Source organism: Hemiscyllium ocellatum, chromosome 8, assembly GCF_020745735.1.
Source record: "Hemiscyllium ocellatum isolate sHemOce1 chromosome 8, sHemOce1.pat.X.cur, whole genome shotgun sequence".
NCBI lineage: Eukaryota > Metazoa > Chordata > Chondrichthyes > Orectolobiformes > Hemiscylliidae > Hemiscyllium > Hemiscyllium ocellatum.
The window spans coordinates 48,797,403-48,814,536 of record NC_083408.1 but is presented as its reverse complement, the minus strand read 5'-3'; the positions used below and the strand labels follow the sequence as shown (position 1 = coordinate 48,814,536).

The window sequence follows — 17,134 nt, the reverse complement described above, 5'->3', positions numbered from 1 at the left end:
AAGATGTGGTAAAAGAAGCTAAGCCAGTGGCATTAGTGAAGTTAGTAAAGGAGACCCCAAGAAACTGCAGAAGAGTTCAGCCTAGACAGGGGCTGAGTATGGAGTTTGTACCTGATCTCTACAAAAAAATTCTCCTCTGTGGGTAAAGTTTACTCAAAGAAAAGGGGGAGAAGGACAAGAAGTTATAATTTTGAGAGATACAGGATCTAACCAGTTGCTGATAATAAGGGATGAGCAAATATACACTCTTTTTCTGATCTGTTACCCAAGAGTGTGGTAATTTGTGGGATAGATGGACAGAAATTTAGCGGTCCCCTATGTAAGATCAGGTGGGAGTGCCAACTCCAGACTGGGGAAGTTAGAGTGGGCGTGATTGACAGAGTGTCAGTTCCAGGAATTCAGTTTGTTCTTGGGAATGATTTAGCAGGATCCAAGGTAGGAGTGACACCCCTTGTGGTGGAGAAGACCAAGAAACTGAGGAGTTAAAACAGCAATATCCTGGTATTTTCCCAGACTGTGTGGTCACCACATCCCACACTCATAGGTCATATCATGAACGTCAACTAAAGAGGAAGATCAAGGAGTTGAAGTTAAGTTAGCGGATACCCTGTTTGACGTAATGGTGCAGGAAAAATCTGAACAGGCAGAGAGACAGAAGTGTTTAGTCCTGAAAGGCAAAGAGAACTGGCAACAGCAAGACAAGACGTTAGAAGATATATATGTGGATGCGTACTCTGAAAAGGAGGCAGAGAATATTCTGAAGGGTTATTATCTGAAAGATCGAATCCTAAGACGGAAATAGAGACAGGTTACTGCAGAGGAGAAATGGGCCAAAGTGCACCAGATTGTGTTGCCAGTAGCATATAGACAGGAATTTTAACGGGTAGTGCATGAACTACGTGTAGGAGGTAACCTAGGGGTATGAAAGACTCCGGCCAATGTACAAAATATTTCTATTGCCCTGGAATGCACAAGGATGTCATTACTTTTGCTGTACCTGTCATACATGCCAAATGGTAGGTAAGCCACAGACGGTAATAAAACCAACACCTTTGTTGCCAATTCCTGCATTTGAAGAATCTTTCATGTGGGTTATAATTTAGTTCTCGGGAGGGGACCTATGCAATCAAAGTGGGAGCCAGTACTTGTTAACCATAATGGATGTGTCGACCATATTTATAGGGACAATTCCATTACAGAGTATCAAGGCAAAAACAATGGTAGATGAATTATTAGCTTTCTTCACATAGCATGAGCTACCCAGAGAGATTCAATCAGACCAAGGGTCATATTTTATTGCGAGGCTCTTTAATGAGGTTGTGGATAGCTTGGGTATACAGCACTTTAAATCCAGTGCGTATCATCCTGAATCCCTGGGAGCTTTAGAAAGATGGCATCAGATCTTGAAGACCATGTTCAGAGCATACTGTCAGGATTACCCAAATGATTGGGATAAATGTATCCCATTCGTATTGTTCACGATTAGAGATGCCCCAAACAAATCTACTTCGTTCACTCCCTTTGAGTTAATATTCGGTCATGAAGTGAGAGGCCCTTTGAAATTAATTAAAGAGAAACTGACAGGACCAAAGTCGGAGATCTCACACTTAGATTATGTATTGGAGGTGAGGAAGAGATTAAGTAGAGTAGGTGAGTTAACTAAACACCTAAAGAGGGCACAGTATAGAGTGAGAGGTGGCAGATAAAAACTCTGAGAATCTGATGTTTTCCCAGGGGATAATGTGTTAGTACCATTACCAGTGATAGGAGATCCCTTCCAAGTTTAGTGGTCCCTATCAAATTGAGAAAATGTTGAGTCAGGTGAACTATCTAGTAAAGATGACAGATAGAGGGGAAAAAGGTATCTAGTTTGTCATGTGAAACCGTATTATACCAGAGAGAAAGAACTGGAGAAATAGGTGTTAATTACTGCCCCGCAGAGTATGGAATCAAATCCAGATGATGTGGATTTTGATGTGCCTCAAAATAGGTTAAAAAATGAAGAAGTCCTTGAGGAGTGGGAGAGGTGATAAGCTATCTGTCTCAGGAGCATAGAATGCAGTTGAAAGATTTGTTACTGCAATATAGAGACATATGTAAGAATCAGATATGGAGGACTAATGCTATTGTACACGAAGTAGATGTTGGGAATATTGATCCGATAAAACAACACTCCTAAGGCTTAATCCTTTCAAAGCCAGACAGAATCAGATGGAGATGGAGGCCATGCTCAATGAAGACATCAAGTCGAGAGTGTGGTGCTAGAGAAGCACAGCAAAAGGACATCATCGAACCAAGCCAGAGCGAGTGAATTTTGCCGATTGTCATAGTTCCCAAACCGGACGGGACTCAACGATTTTGCGTAGATTATTGGAAAGTCAACACCTTCAGACTCTGATCCAATTCCTAGATTGGAGGACTCTATCGAGAAAGTCAGACAAGTCAGTTACATCACCAAGTTGGACTTAATGCATGGTTATTGGCAGGTACCTCTGAGTCGGCAAAAGAAATTTCTGCGTTTGTGACCCCAAATGAGCTATATCAGTTTGAATGATGCCCTTTGGAACGAAGAACGCTCCCGCCACGTTCCAAAGACTCATGAACAGAGTTGTCTGGTTTAATAAACTGTGCAGTCTATTTGGATGATGTTGTGATCTTTAGGAAGTCCTGGAAAAATCACATGATACTGTTGGCAGAGCTGTCTGAATGACCATGAGAAGCAAAACTGGTGATAAACTTAAAACTGAATTGGCAAAAGCAGAGGTGACATTCTTGGGACATACATTGGTTATGTAAATTGACCCCACACAACGCAACGGCGAAGACCATCAAGGAATTTCCATGACCGACCTTGAAGAAAAAGGTGCTTAAATCCGCTGAGTTCTAAGAATCTATCGGACGTTTGTTCCAAACTTCAGCAATGTAGTGGCACCGTTAACCGATTTGCTGAAGAAGAACAAAACGTTTCAGTGGTGAGAACAATGCCAGGAGGCATTCAACCATTTGAAAGCCATATTCACCACCAAACCATAGGAGTGTTGTTTTAGCTACACCAAACTTTTCAAAACCTTTTAAAGTTGCCATCGATGCGAGTGACATTACTCCAACAGGAAGATGAGGATGGGATTGAACTGCCAGTTGGTTACTTTTCGAAGAGGACCAACATCCCTCAGAGGAAATACTCCACAATCGGAAAGGAATGATTGAGTTTGGTGCTGGCCTTACAACTTTTTAATGTGTATATCACAACCAATGTGTCTGAGACAATTGGATACATGAATCACAATCTGCTTACATTCTTAGAACACTTTAAGGACAAGAATATGAGATTATTTAGACCGTGTATGTTGCATGTCATAAGAATGCAATCACAGATGCATTATCACGGATTTAACTGATTAAGTTTAGATGAGATTTGTATTATTGAATATTTAGGAAGAAGTTAAGGTGACTTTACATTACCCCAACATACAGATAACTTTAATGTGTTTAAAAAGAAGAAAAAAAAATAAGCCATCTTTTCATTATGATGGTTCATTTTTGTTCTTATGGTATCAAGATGTGGGTGTATTGTACCCTTTAAGAGAGTTAAAAGTTAGCAGAACGACCTGACAGCACCAAGTGTTATGAGTAAGATACAATGTAACATGTGGTCCAGCTATTGGGGTAGTTGGTGGCCTGGAGACAAAAACAGATTTGAATTAGGCCAATCAGTTCAAATTATACCCCTCCCCCGCAAAAAAAACAAACTCCAATCTAGTTTAATTTTAGTATATTGGCTATCTTAAAAGCCAATGACATAATCTGATGCTTTGGGGATATAAGACCAGGGAAAATTGAACAGTTGAGTGGAGACCTGCCAAGCCACCAGCATGTTAAGGCTGCCTGAAAAATAGCTCTCTTAAAGATATCTTTATCAATCAGTGACCTGTGAAGCAGAATTCCCAAGAAGAAAACAAGACAAGAATAGAGAGAAGAACCAAAAGTTGCCTGGTTTTGAAATAAGCTTTGTTTTGTAAATCTTAATTGGGATTTTTATCGGACCAGTATTGTAGAGGGGAAAGTAAAAGATAAGTTAGAGGAAGGAGTTGTAAATAGTTGTTGGTTAATGATTCTCTGTTATACTTTTAAGAAATAAAGTTGTTAATTTTTATTTTAAATAGTTCTTGGCCTCTCGAATTTTCACAGATGACAGCACGGGATAAATCTTTTTTGTGTTGCTGGTTTAAATCAAGGAGAAGAGTTTATCCTATGTTGTATCAAGCCTTAACTAAAAGAACTGGCAAGCTGTGATTGTGAATAGTTATTGGAGATTGAGGATAGGTATGGATTGAGGGAAACAACTAAATTTAAGTTACAACCATTCTACTTTCCAGGTGGCAACCACCTGATGAAGGAGCAGCACTCTGAAAGCTAGTGCTTCCAAATAAACCTATTGGACTATAACCTGGTGTTGTGTGATTTTAAACTTTGTACACCCTAGTCCAATACCAGCACCTCCAAATCATTCTTTTAATGTAAGATAGAGGCAGTTATTGTGCTTTGTCACAGAAGATGTAATACTGCCCCTTTATCTCCTATCTCCTCTGGGGTGACCAAATGCAGACTGGATGACTACAAAAAACTTCCACGCTGCCTGCAAGACTGACCCTGCCCTTCCAATCACTTGCCATTACATTACACCATTCTGCTCTTCTGATTATCTTTCCAGACCAACTTTAATATTCCAGTGAAATTCAATGCAAGCCAGAGGACCATCACCTGATGTTCCATTTAGATACTTTCCAGCTTTTTGGACTCAAAAATGTATTCAGCATCTTTAGATCATAAATTCCATCCTCCATGTTGTTTGACAGTCAGAGATCATTTTTCTTCTATCATTATCACCTACTCTGTAGATCGGTGTCTTGTCTTTGAGAGCCATTAACACTCTGTTTATCAACTTTTTCTGCAACACTTTTGATCTTCAATCTCCCTTAACCTTTCCCTTACCTGCCCTTGTTCAACTTGATATTTCTCCCTTTTCGACAACTTAAAATCCAGGACATATTCACATTGTATTCCCTTTTCTTCCCGACTACTGTACTGCTTCTCTGGGCTCCATCTCTACCTATCATTTACTCCTCCTCATCCTCCAAATCATCCTCAACACACATATCAATCTTTTCCCTGCTATAATCGGTTCTGAAGAAGGGTCACTGGACCCAAAATGTTAATTCTTTCTCTCCATAGATGTCAGACCTACTGAGTTTCTCCAGAAATTTGTGTTTCAGATTTCCAGCACCCATGGTTCTTAGTGTTTTTTTTACTTTTTCAGCTTTTCCTCTGTTCTGAAGAAGTCATTGGACTTGAAACATTAACGCTGCTTCGACATCCACAGTTGCTACCAGACTTGCTGAGTTTTTCCAGTACTTTGAATGTTGGAGATCTGAAATATAAACACTGTATTTTGCTTTTTTATTATCTGAAATATAAACACTGTATTTTGCTTTTTTATTATCATATTTCATCTCTTCAGTGTGGCAGCCAAAATTGAAAAATTAGGCTACGGACATCGTGAAGCCATAGAGTCTTTTGGACTTTTGCTTGATCACTTTCAGATAACAAGTACTGTTGATGCAGAACCTTTTGTGGGAATTAATACGTTTGAGTCTATTCATTAAGTTAAATGATACATTCTATGTGAAGAGAAAACATTCACAGATTGGGCAACTCTTACTCATTCTCTGTTCTTATAGTAATAAAATAATGCTAATTTAGTTTATATATATTTGATATTCAACTATAAAGTGCAAAATCTATTTAGCTTTCCTTCATGAAGGTATATTTAAACTTGTTTCTATAGTTCAAAATAATAGGTGAACAAATACCTTCCTGGGAGACACTCAAAATTTGTAGAAGAACTTGTCATAGCAGTGATTTGCAAAGAACAAGGAATGGAAAACTGTTGAATGTAAATTTTACAAACCAAGTGGATTTCTCCAGTCAAAGTTGTTCTATTTTTGGTAGAAGGATGCTACCAACATTCCTATTTCCTTGAAAGATTTTAAGTACCTATTTGATTTACACTGGTGGATAAATAACCACAAGTGAATCTGAACAACAAGAGCTCTTTTCTTCAGATTTAGTCATTGCATGATAATAATTAGGTACATGAACTGGTTAGATGTTGTTATAATAAATGTTGAAAGTCATAGATGACACGTCTATCTACTTCAAGATTCAGAGCTGTTCTCGCAATTTCCTCAGCCAGAACTGCTGGCTTCATCAAATTTGACTTCATCAAATTTGGAGCTTAATGCAGTCTTCAATGGTACTTTTAAAACTGTTAGCTTATCTAACAATATCTTATGTAATCTAATTTATCCTAGAATATTAGAAAGACACTTCATTGATGAATGAAGCTTAAAGTTGAGGTTTTTTTTCTAGTTGTTGAAGGTCATGTGATTCATTGGATTGAAAGCAAGGCCTCATTTGGAGATGAATACAGCCACCAATGCTACTTGCAGGACCAGTTCTGGAGCTACTGGAACAGGTACTATCCTTTGTTATGTAACATTTTGGTATACCTTACGTTGGTATGAAATCATCAAGGATTGTAATTGCTGCACCAAAAAAGAACATATGTACAGAAGAAAATCTAAGAAATGCCTTTCTTATTTGCATGCAGTAACAATGAGTGAATAATACTGTCTTTCTGTTATTATTGTCAAGATTTTTTCAAACTGAGCTCTATGACTTTATATGTGGATTACATTTTGGATTGTGAAATAAGTCTTTTTTCTATTAATGTCCCCATGCTAATTATAGTCCTTCAAAATATTTTCATTCAAAATATTTTTAAAAACCCTAGTTTCCAAATTGATGTCAAGAAAGAAGGAGAACTATGACCAACTTGCATATGTATCACCAAGGCTTTGCGTTGGATCTCAGATTTACATTGTGCAAAGAGGCAGAGTTGTTTGGATTCAGAAGAATGGCAGAGTACCTTTTTTTTGCTATGCAAGTAGGTAGACTACATGCCGCTATTAACAGATTACTGTTCATCACAGTCAGCACAAACATGATAAAGTGCTGACTGGTCTTAAACATGAAAAAGAAAGCAGTCAAATTTTTGATTCAGTGTAAAAGGAAGGACAAAGACAGCACTGTATTTGGAAAAATAGTCTAGTTTGATTGTAAGTGTGACCCTAAGTGAAATGAGCCAGATGGCTTTCTCATCCCTACATTTTTATGTCCATGATCTGCCTCTTTGCTTAAATTTCTGCAGCATGTGACCAAAAACAGTTGAAGGTGACCATCTTATGCAGTGTGAAAGAAAGGTAGAAAAGCATCCTGCCTGGTAAAACGCATAGGAACAAAAATCTTAATCAACTTTACCAAAAGGCTTTATTCATGGTATTTGTAAAATTACTTACTTGATGAATAAGGATAATTATTACTTGCAAAAGGTATGGATTATGACAGATGTTACTTGACGTGACTCAGAGTCATAGGGAAGTACTTCGGTCCAACTCATCCATACTGACCAGATATCCTCACCTAATCTAGTCCCAGTTGCCAGTATTATGATTACAAGTTTCAACAATTACCTTGTAAAACATGTTAATATATTTTTATTTAGTATTTTTGTGCCATCCTTGCTTGTTCATGATTATTGTTCCATGAGTCATCGAGATGTACAGCATGGAAACAGACCCTTCGGTCCAACTTGTCCATGCCAACCACGTATCCCAACCTAATCTAGCCTCACTTTGATTACTTTAAGTAAAATGATTCATTTTAGTTCATGCAAACATGAATTGTCCTCAGAGTTGTTTTGGCAGTTTATGAAAGCAAAAATTCATTAATATGTAGAGCATAATTTATTAAAATAATATCCTCACTACTGTGGTCTTTATGTTCTTCGCTTCACCTTCTCCCCCACCCACCCCTGCTAACTGAGATTCCCTGATATGTCTTTCAAATTCTGGTACTGAATCATACAGACATTATATATTAGATGTAAAAACTGACAACTTGTCATGCAAAGTGGAAAAATAATAGTCCTTTCTGCTAGAAAAATAATTTGCATTGGATTTCGGAATTCATCTTGATTCGATTTTTATTTTCCTGACTTTAATGTTAAACAATTCATTAATCTACCATTCTCATACCTTATTGGTCAAAGAGTTTCCTATGTGAAGGGAATTTGGTCTAAAACCATTCAAGCACATAATAACGTTTGCTTAGGTTAGATGTTAGTATGTTACATTAAGAAAAGAAACTTATTAATTTTGTTGAGATATGTATAATTTTGCTTAAAAGGAATGTTCCCTTCAACCAATATTTTTATGTCATTTCCTCTGTAATGTCACAAACAAGTCTACATAAAATTCCAGCAATTTTGGTGTTGCTCTTCAATAAATTGCTCCCCCTTATTTTCTGCTTATTGTTGTTTTCATTTGAGGATTTGGCTATCAGGTTGTTGTTTGACAGAGTACATGGCATATTACAAACAACTACATAGATTCTGGGTCTTGAATACTAATACAATTTCTGAAATTAACTAAGATTTAATGTTGTGCTGAAACCCTTTTACATTATTGTCAGTTCAAGTGAAGACAATGCTTTTCTATTGGTCATGCCAGTGATTTCCTGAGTCTTCATAAGAGTACTTTTCAAAAAAAATTGTTTTGCTTTAAGGGTTAATATGCAGTTTTACCTTCCTTTTAAAGAAATTGTGCCTCAAGCTGTTCCCAAGAACTGTAAAACATCTCTTCAGTTTGGCATTAAGACCGCTGTAAAATTATTTTGGCACAAAGGCAAAAATGTTATTCCATCCATAATTTCATAGAAATAATCATGGTACATTTATCTTACAATTAACTGCATGCGTCACAAATCATATTTATGCAAATGTAAGAAGTGACACTCCTGAAGATTGGAACTTGCACACAATGGTTAGAATAGTGGATATGGAGACAAATTGATTAAGGTAACCTCTGATTTTATATTAAATTGGCTCAGATCCAAATGTGCCAAATTGAGTGTGTTTTGGAATATTGCATGTCTATAAAAGATGTGGTAACTTTATGGAAAGTTGGAGTAGTGGTTTTGTACATTTGTGGTTTGGCAAATTCACTTGGGAAGGTTATGAGTGTCAAGCTGCTTGAAAAACTGCTCATGCATACCTAGCCTCTGTTGGCTTTATCGGCACTCCATACATGAAGAAATAAAAGGTCATTCTTCTTCTTGTAGTGCGGATGGTTTGTTGACATATTTTGACACACTGGTGTAATGCTGGCAGTGTCTGACCTTAGAATAGCACCATGGGACTGTAGGTCAGGCCAAGGCTGCATTATTGGCAGGCAGGGTGAAAAAACCAATCGCAGTACTATTAATTTTCAATCGGAATTGGTGAATGCATGATAAATGTTCAGTCAGCACAAGAAGACATGTAGACACACATTTCAAAGATGTCTTTTCTTAAGAATGTTTCTGTTGCTTGCAATCATACAGCAGGAAATAGTTGGATGATGTGATAAACATTCCGACGCCATGAGGTTATTCCTATTATTTGTCATTATCGTATTAATTTCTGCTTAAGCTTTGCCTCCAGTTTCTTTCTTTGCCTCCAGTTTCTCGGAGTCAAATGCATGGGAATAAAAGCAGATTTCCAAGGCTCACCCATTGTAAGTCAGAGACATTTTATATTTGTTTTTTATGTAACCTCTTGGGAGAATTTGAAGTGCAGTAAGGGAGGTGCATTATGTTACTCTGAACTAAAAGGGCCGCCAGGTTTCAAGTGATCATATTCTCAAAGTAAATTTGTTGGAGCTTTGCAGTAGAATGTATTAGTCAAAAAAAGTTTACTAATTCAAATATTGAATATGGAAAGCTATTATACTGATTTAGAAGCTGTTTCCTTATCAGTTGCCCAACAAAAATAATTAATGTAATGATGATTATCTTAAATAATGAATTCTGCTGAATGCTCAATTCTGTGATCAGAACACTTTTAAAAATTTTATTTTAACTCTGACCCTGTGAAATATGGGCGTATGTAACTACAATATTGATAGACAGACACACAAGTTGTAGTAAATGTTGTACTTGTTTAACTAGATGTACACATTTATATGTCCAGAAAAAAGTGTGATTTCTACTCTCTCCAATATCATATTGACAACATTAATTGCATTTAGTCTATTTGGTTTATTTATTTCCCACTCTGCTTGCACTGAGCTGTAGTTTCACTGTTTGCATGCAGTCTCGTTTGGTTGAAGCTGTCATGTGGTACAGAAAACGCCTTCAGCGTCCATCAGCATTACTGCAAGGCTTCAGCTCCAATTTTCATGTTATTTTTCATTCAGATTAGACAAGCGTCTGAGTTTCTGTACTATATGAGCTGACAGCATAGATCCTGTTGAGTTTGCCAAAGGCCTGGTCACAGACACTCTGCTATGTCAAAGAATGTCAACCTCCAGACCTTGCGATTCAGACCTATATGTAATTTTTAATTGACATTTACATCTGACATTTTGAATGCATTCTTTATTGTTGAAATCACATTTCTTCAGGAACAGTAAAAGACTGCTCCTTGGGGCTTGCTACACTGCATCATTTCATACAGACATGATGTTAGGTTAAGTTCTGGAAGTAAAAAATGACATAATCCTTTTCTCCTGATTGGATTGATATTATTTGCTCTAATACTTAAAACCCTGAGGCTCATATGTATAAAAGTATGCTGAGAACATAAGATGTTTACAATATCATGTAAAGTTTTGGGTAACCATTCTAAATAACCATTATAATACTGAACCTTAAGATCACCAACGTATGACATTGCAAACAATAAGTCATGGAATCATCCTCCAGTCTTCCCCAGCTTTAACACTGTTTATCATCTAGGACCATTACTTCCTTATTTTAGTTTTGTTATTAGCATTGCATTCTGAGCTACCCCATTTCTTGCCTTTCCTTGGTTTATTTCCTTTCCACAGTTCTTGAATATGTCATCTTCTAAATCTGTGACCAATTTTCTCTCAATTCTTAGCTAGGGTTTTTTCGAACAGGTTTCTGTAAATTTACAAAATACTGAAACAGACCTAATCAAAGACCACATCATTATCAATGACGCTGTGTGACTGTGATCATGATAAAATTTTTCCTCAAAATTTTGACCTGTTTGCAGATTTTGACGGATGACCAAACCGTCATCTTCTCGCGCCTCTTCTTGAGACAAATCTATCCTTACTTGATTCCAGTCCTATCCATTCAGTTGTAACCAGCTGAAATAGCTTCTGCCACCATTCTAGAACCATTATCTGTGGAGGCCTCCATTGATCATCCTTGGTCCCTTCCTATTTCTTTTCTACACATTGACTGTCAGCAACATAATCTGAAAGCATTACTTCAAATTCCATTGTATGCTGATGACACCCAGGCATACCTCACCACCTCTCCTCCTTTTCACTCCTCTCATATGTCATCACTTCCTCCAGTATCCAGTATTAGATGAGTTAAAATTTCTTCAACTATACTTTTGAAACACTGAAGCCATTGTCTTCAGTCCTTCCCAAAATTTCTATTAACTGAAAAATTGGCAATACATCATGCTATTAGCTGAAATTTATGTTAATAATTTTATATATACATAAAAATGCTTTGTGATGATGCAATGTAAATGTTTCAGACATCAAATTAGTAATTCTGTTCCGCATACTTTGGAAAAGAAAATCTTACCAGTACTTCATAAATCATTACATTGGAACCGTCATTTTGAGAAATAATTCTCATCCTCCATCAGAGTATAAAATTTAAAACTATTTGCTATTGTAATGTTTGAAGAGCTGCAGAAAGAACTTATACAGCAAATGTTTTGCAGGATTTTCCAAAGCTGCATTGTAAAGGAATTATGAGAATGGTTTGTGGCATCAAATATAAATTTCTGCAAAACAGAAAGAGCAAGTTAATGAGTCAAATAAAACTATCAAGATTAGAATGGGATAAACTGAAACACTATTTCCTTGTTTATCTCCTCGATCTGGAAATTGAACATATTCTGGTACTGTCCTTTATATGGTTAATTGATTGATTTAATCGTAAAATAGCTGTAAAATAAAAATGTTGATGATTGCTGAGTATGAAAAAAAATCACTTCATTTTCTTAATGCTACAGCACAATCGCCTACAAGCATTCATCATTGAAACAATAGTTTGGCAAACTGGTAACCTCATAATAAAAAAAATCGGTGGAGTGATGGGTAATGAAGCTTTGCTTGTGAAGACAGTACAAAAATGCTGTCGGGTCCATTGCATGAATATTATGGCAGGGGAATCAGTGAACTTTCTCAGCCATCAATCTTTTTTCATTTCCTTTTTCACATCCAAATATTTTGAAACATGTTCTACTAATTGAGTTATCTATCTTTGTAACTATCTGAGTTGTATAAAAGTTTCCTTTACATACAGCCAAATCTTAAGTGCATTAATAGACATACCATGGATTTTCATGAGAGATTGTTCATTGCTGTTGTTCTTTCTGTACTGTTAAACAGAGCATACTATTGTATGTAGTGACTATTTGATTATCTTCTTTGGCCTGTGATTATTTGAGTCCTTACTGATACATTTTGATGTTGCCCTGAAAATTGCTTCCTTTGTTTTAGATAATAAATATATCTTTAGCCAGAGACAAATACTTCAGAGCCCAGTATTTATATCTCAATTGTCAAATTATTACTCTGCAGCTCCTTTGATATGTTGTATTTTTATTCAAATAAAGAACTTGTGAATTCCTCATGGGTTGCATGTCAAAAAATGTCAAGGGAAAGAGATCTGAAAACTAATGCTATAGGGAGATGTTTCCTATGCAACAATTTTTGAATATGCGGTTTCTATGATAAAGAGATTATCAGTTGCAATAGTGTCTGCGCTGACCTTCCTACATCTTTTGTCTGTATGTCAGCTCCGGTTTCGTTACTAAGTTTTGATGTCTAGTTAGCCCTTATCAAAACTAATGCCATCTGAAGTACTAGACTTACAGTATACACATGACTAAGATCAAAATCTCCACAGCGTATTGAACATTATGAAGACTGGCTGATATTATGTATTGCAGAAAGTAAATTTGTTGAATAATTTTAAAGACTGTACACAGGAATTTATAGAGAGGATTTTGGAAGTATTTATATCTGTTTAGAGTTGTTTGAGAATATGAAGTTCTAACCACCTTGAAGCAGTCACTTGCTGTCCAGAGTTAATCAGCTGCGGAATTTGTAAACTGCACATGTGTCAAAGTTGAAAATGTTAGCAGTCAAATAGAAGCTTGAAAAGGTTATATCTGATAAAAGCCGTCAGCAGTTGACTGAAGTGATTTATGGGAATGTAATGGCACAAAATGCCTCATTTATCACTCATATGTGGGTAGGTTAAAGTTTCTAATGTCGTATGTTATAATCATTGACCACTTGGAATTGTCAAAATGGTTCAGCGTTGACCTTCTTACTTCTCATTTCAAATTGCTCTTGTTTGGTAATGGTAATTTTCACAGGGATTATATTACTCCAGCAAATTTTGTATGGTTTCGTTTAAAGCGATTCACAGTTAAAAGTTTTAAACAGCGCATCATTGATAAATTTAAAGCATCATTAACTGTTGTTATGGAGCATTATAAATTAATTCTAAATGTTTTTGATTTAGTGAAATTAGCTATAAGCTATTAGATGTAATTTTTCACAAGTCATACCAAGAGTATTTATGTTGTCATATGGTATCTTGATCTTCTCAAGAAAATGACTGTGTTTTGCAAATACTTTCAGGTATTTGTAATTTAGTTTTACTGAAACTGAGTTGCCAATTGGATCATAATGTATTCACTTGGGAGCAATTTGGAATATGTGTGAATAAAAGCTTTTAATTATAGTGCTATCTAAACTATCTAACTGAGAAATAAACGAGTGCTAGCTAGCTAATATGTATAGTAGAAAACTCAAAGTAAAACTGGCCACAGCAAAATGAATTTTAAAAGTTGTGTCCTTCAAAGAAAAATGTTGCCTGTATAATCTGGCATCCAGATTATTCCCAAAAGAAAATAATGATCAATTAACTATCAGTGACTGCATTAGATATTAGATTTTTCCATTTATTTTCTAAAGGACAGTGAACAAAACAAGCAAATATTAAAATTTTGATTTCTGATAAATACAAATGTGAACATTTAATCTTAAGTGGGTATTAATTTACATTTCTGAGGTAAAGGGCCCAAAGGGAGTATGATGAGAATAAATCTCAAAGTTCAAAGTTTTTTGCATGCAGACACTTTGTGAACCAGCTAAAATAACTTAGTACCTTCATAATTGTCAATGTTGCTTTTCCCCTAACTAAGTTTGTATGTTTGTGCTGCAAAATTCAACTTAAGATCAAGATTTGCATACACCCAAGTGATCCAGAGACACCAAGTAAACCTTTTTTAAATATCAGAGACATTTCTTTATGTTTCTATATCACATCAGAAATGTGAAAATTGTGACATTTTGCTGTTTGCTGTTTTATTAGCACAAAATAAGTTATTTTACTTTGATCTCCTGCATTCAGATGTGTGATATTTTATCACTTGGAGTACATTAAACCCAACTGAAGTGCCTGTAAATTCAGAAGAATGCTAACTCTTCAAGTACTGGGAAAATATTTCAGCACACATAATAAATCATTAAAGAAAATATATCTCCACATGATTACTGTATGATAGAAGCAAAATAATGAAGTATACCTTTAAATAATATTAAAATCATGAAGGAGAATTCTGCTAGTAAGCTGCATGGTGCAACATTGCAGATGCTTCATATCATTAGCATTTATACACAATGCAAAATTAAAATCTTTCCCAAAGACTCTTAAATAAAGCAACTACTATTATGTTTTAAATTTTGGTGTATAAATATTTCTGCACTCAGCAAAATTTTAAATTTGATTCTTATGTATGTATTAATAATTCATAGCCAGTCAAATGAGACTAGTGATGTTACATGAATGTCACTGGACTAAGAATCCAGAGGTGCAGACTCGTGCTGAATATGGGTTCACATCACACGTTTGAAGCTGGCCTTTAAACTCAATTAGCATACTCGGTGAATGAATCAAAAGAAATCTGGAACGAAAGTTACTCCCAATGTCACCACCATCAATTGTTGTGAAAACCCATCTGATTCATTGATGCCCTCCTGTGGAAGGAAACAATCTATTCTTATCTGATCCAGACCCAAAACAATGTAGTTGACTCTAAACTGTCCTCAAGGGGCAATTAGTTATAATTATCAATGAAAGCCTCTTATGAAAGCATTCTTTTAAAAAACGAGTTGACTTAAATTAGGCTAACAAGATTTAGCCAATTTAGTGACTTAGTCTGGTCACAAATCAAAGATGTTCAATTGCATCACATTATCATACAGCCACCTGGATTCTGTTGCACATTATTTTAATTTATTTTATAATCCCTTTTATTTCTCACTTCTCTTTAGCTACTATATTAATCTACCATTTACTGTACTGTGCATTCTGTTAACATTTGGTTTATAAGATTACACAAGCCTACTAAATTAAACATCATGCTCAATCTCCAAGTTATGTCAACAGCTGTACAAGGCCTTAGTAAAAATGCATCTGAAATACTGTGTACATTTTTGATAATTTTACTTCAGTAAGGATGATGTACTTGCACATAGTGAACTTAACTGATTTCTGGAATAGGGGTGTTAGGAGGAATGCTTGAGCAAGTTGGGATTCCATCCATTCAAGTTGAAAAGGATGAGAAGGGATTTTTGCTGAAACACAAGACCCTGAGTTGAATTGACTTAGTAAATGATATTTCTCCTTATGGGGAGTCTAGAACTAGAGGGCCCTCCCCCCCCAGTAGTAAAATTGTTTCCCATTTAAAGAGATAATGATTTTCTTTTCCACACATATGTTGGTTTGGCCACTTTTGGAATATTTACATGCAATTCTGGTCTCTTTCCTATGGGAAGGATGTTCTGAAACTTGAAAGGGTTCAGAAAATATTTCCATGGATGTTTCCAGGATTGGAGGATTTGAGCTCTAGGGAGAGGTGGAATAGGCTGGGGCTGTTTTCTCTAGAGCGTCAGAGGCTGATGGGTGACCTTTATAGAGTTTTATAAAATCATGAGGGACATGGATAGGGTCAATAGACAAGGTCTTTTCCCTGGGATGGGGGAGTCCAGAAGTAGAGGGCATAGGTTTAGGGTGCGAGGGGAAAGATATAAAAGAATCCTAAGGTGCAAGTTCTTCATGCAGATGATGGTGCATGTGTGGAATGAGCTGCCAGAGGAAGTGGTGGAGGCTGGTACAAATGCAACATTTAAAAAGTATCTGAGTGGGTATATGAATAGGTAGGGTTTGGAGGGATATGGGCCAGGTGCTGGCAAATGGGACAAGATTAGGTTGGGATATCTGGTCAGCATGGATGAGTTGGACTGAAGGATCGTTCCCAGCTGTACATCTCTACGACTCTGACTCAAAAGGGTCATTAGTCTGTGGAACTTTCTTCCGCAGAGATTTGTGGAGACAGTCATTGACTATATTCAAGAAAGATTTTGTTAGATACTTGATTGATGAGGGAGTCACATGATCTAGTGACCAGGCACAAAGTGGAGTTCAGACCACAAACAAATTAACTGTGATCTTAACAAGGTGCAGAACATACGTGAGGAGCAAAATGGTTCATTCCACCTTATTTCTTGTGTTCCTGTACTTTTCCTCTGAATTTTTTAAAGCTGTTGCACAAATCCATGCCTGTCTTTCATCCAACTGCATATTTGAATCTCCCCCGTTAATTTTATGTTACTGTCACTGAACTGAGCTGGCTTTAGTCAGAGTGAGATGTGATGCCTGTACTTCAGTATCTTTTCTGCAGTTTTTGACATGGTTGATCATATCATCCTTCTCCAAGGCTTTTCTTTTTCTCCTCTTGGCTGTTACTTACCCAACCAAGCCAGAGCAACTTTCTCATGTCTGCTTCCACACTTAGTTCCTGAGATATGTTTCCTTTATTACACCCCCAGTATGATCTGCATGCTTTATTTTGACAATGCCATTCATATGGTTGTGGTTCTGCATGTACATTGATGATGCC

At 36.3% G+C, this 17,134-nt stretch overlaps 1 protein-coding gene across 4 annotated transcripts in view; it reads left to right on the top strand.

Moving 5' to 3' along the window:
• Positions 1-17,134, top strand: part of cdin1 (CDAN1 interacting nuclease 1) — a 159,406-nt gene that overhangs the window by 111,786 nt on the left and 30,486 nt on the right. For 3 of the 4 annotated variants that reach the window (XM_060828930.1, XM_060828931.1, XM_060828932.1), the window contains one exon: positions 6,430-6,535. In XM_060828930.1, the coding sequence (XP_060684913.1) occupies positions 6,430-6,535 (106 nt within the window). Of the gene's footprint in view, positions 1-6,429; positions 6,536-6,853; positions 7,007-17,134 lie in introns of all 4 variants that reach the window. The other variant, XR_009644966.1, reaches the window with a different exon arrangement.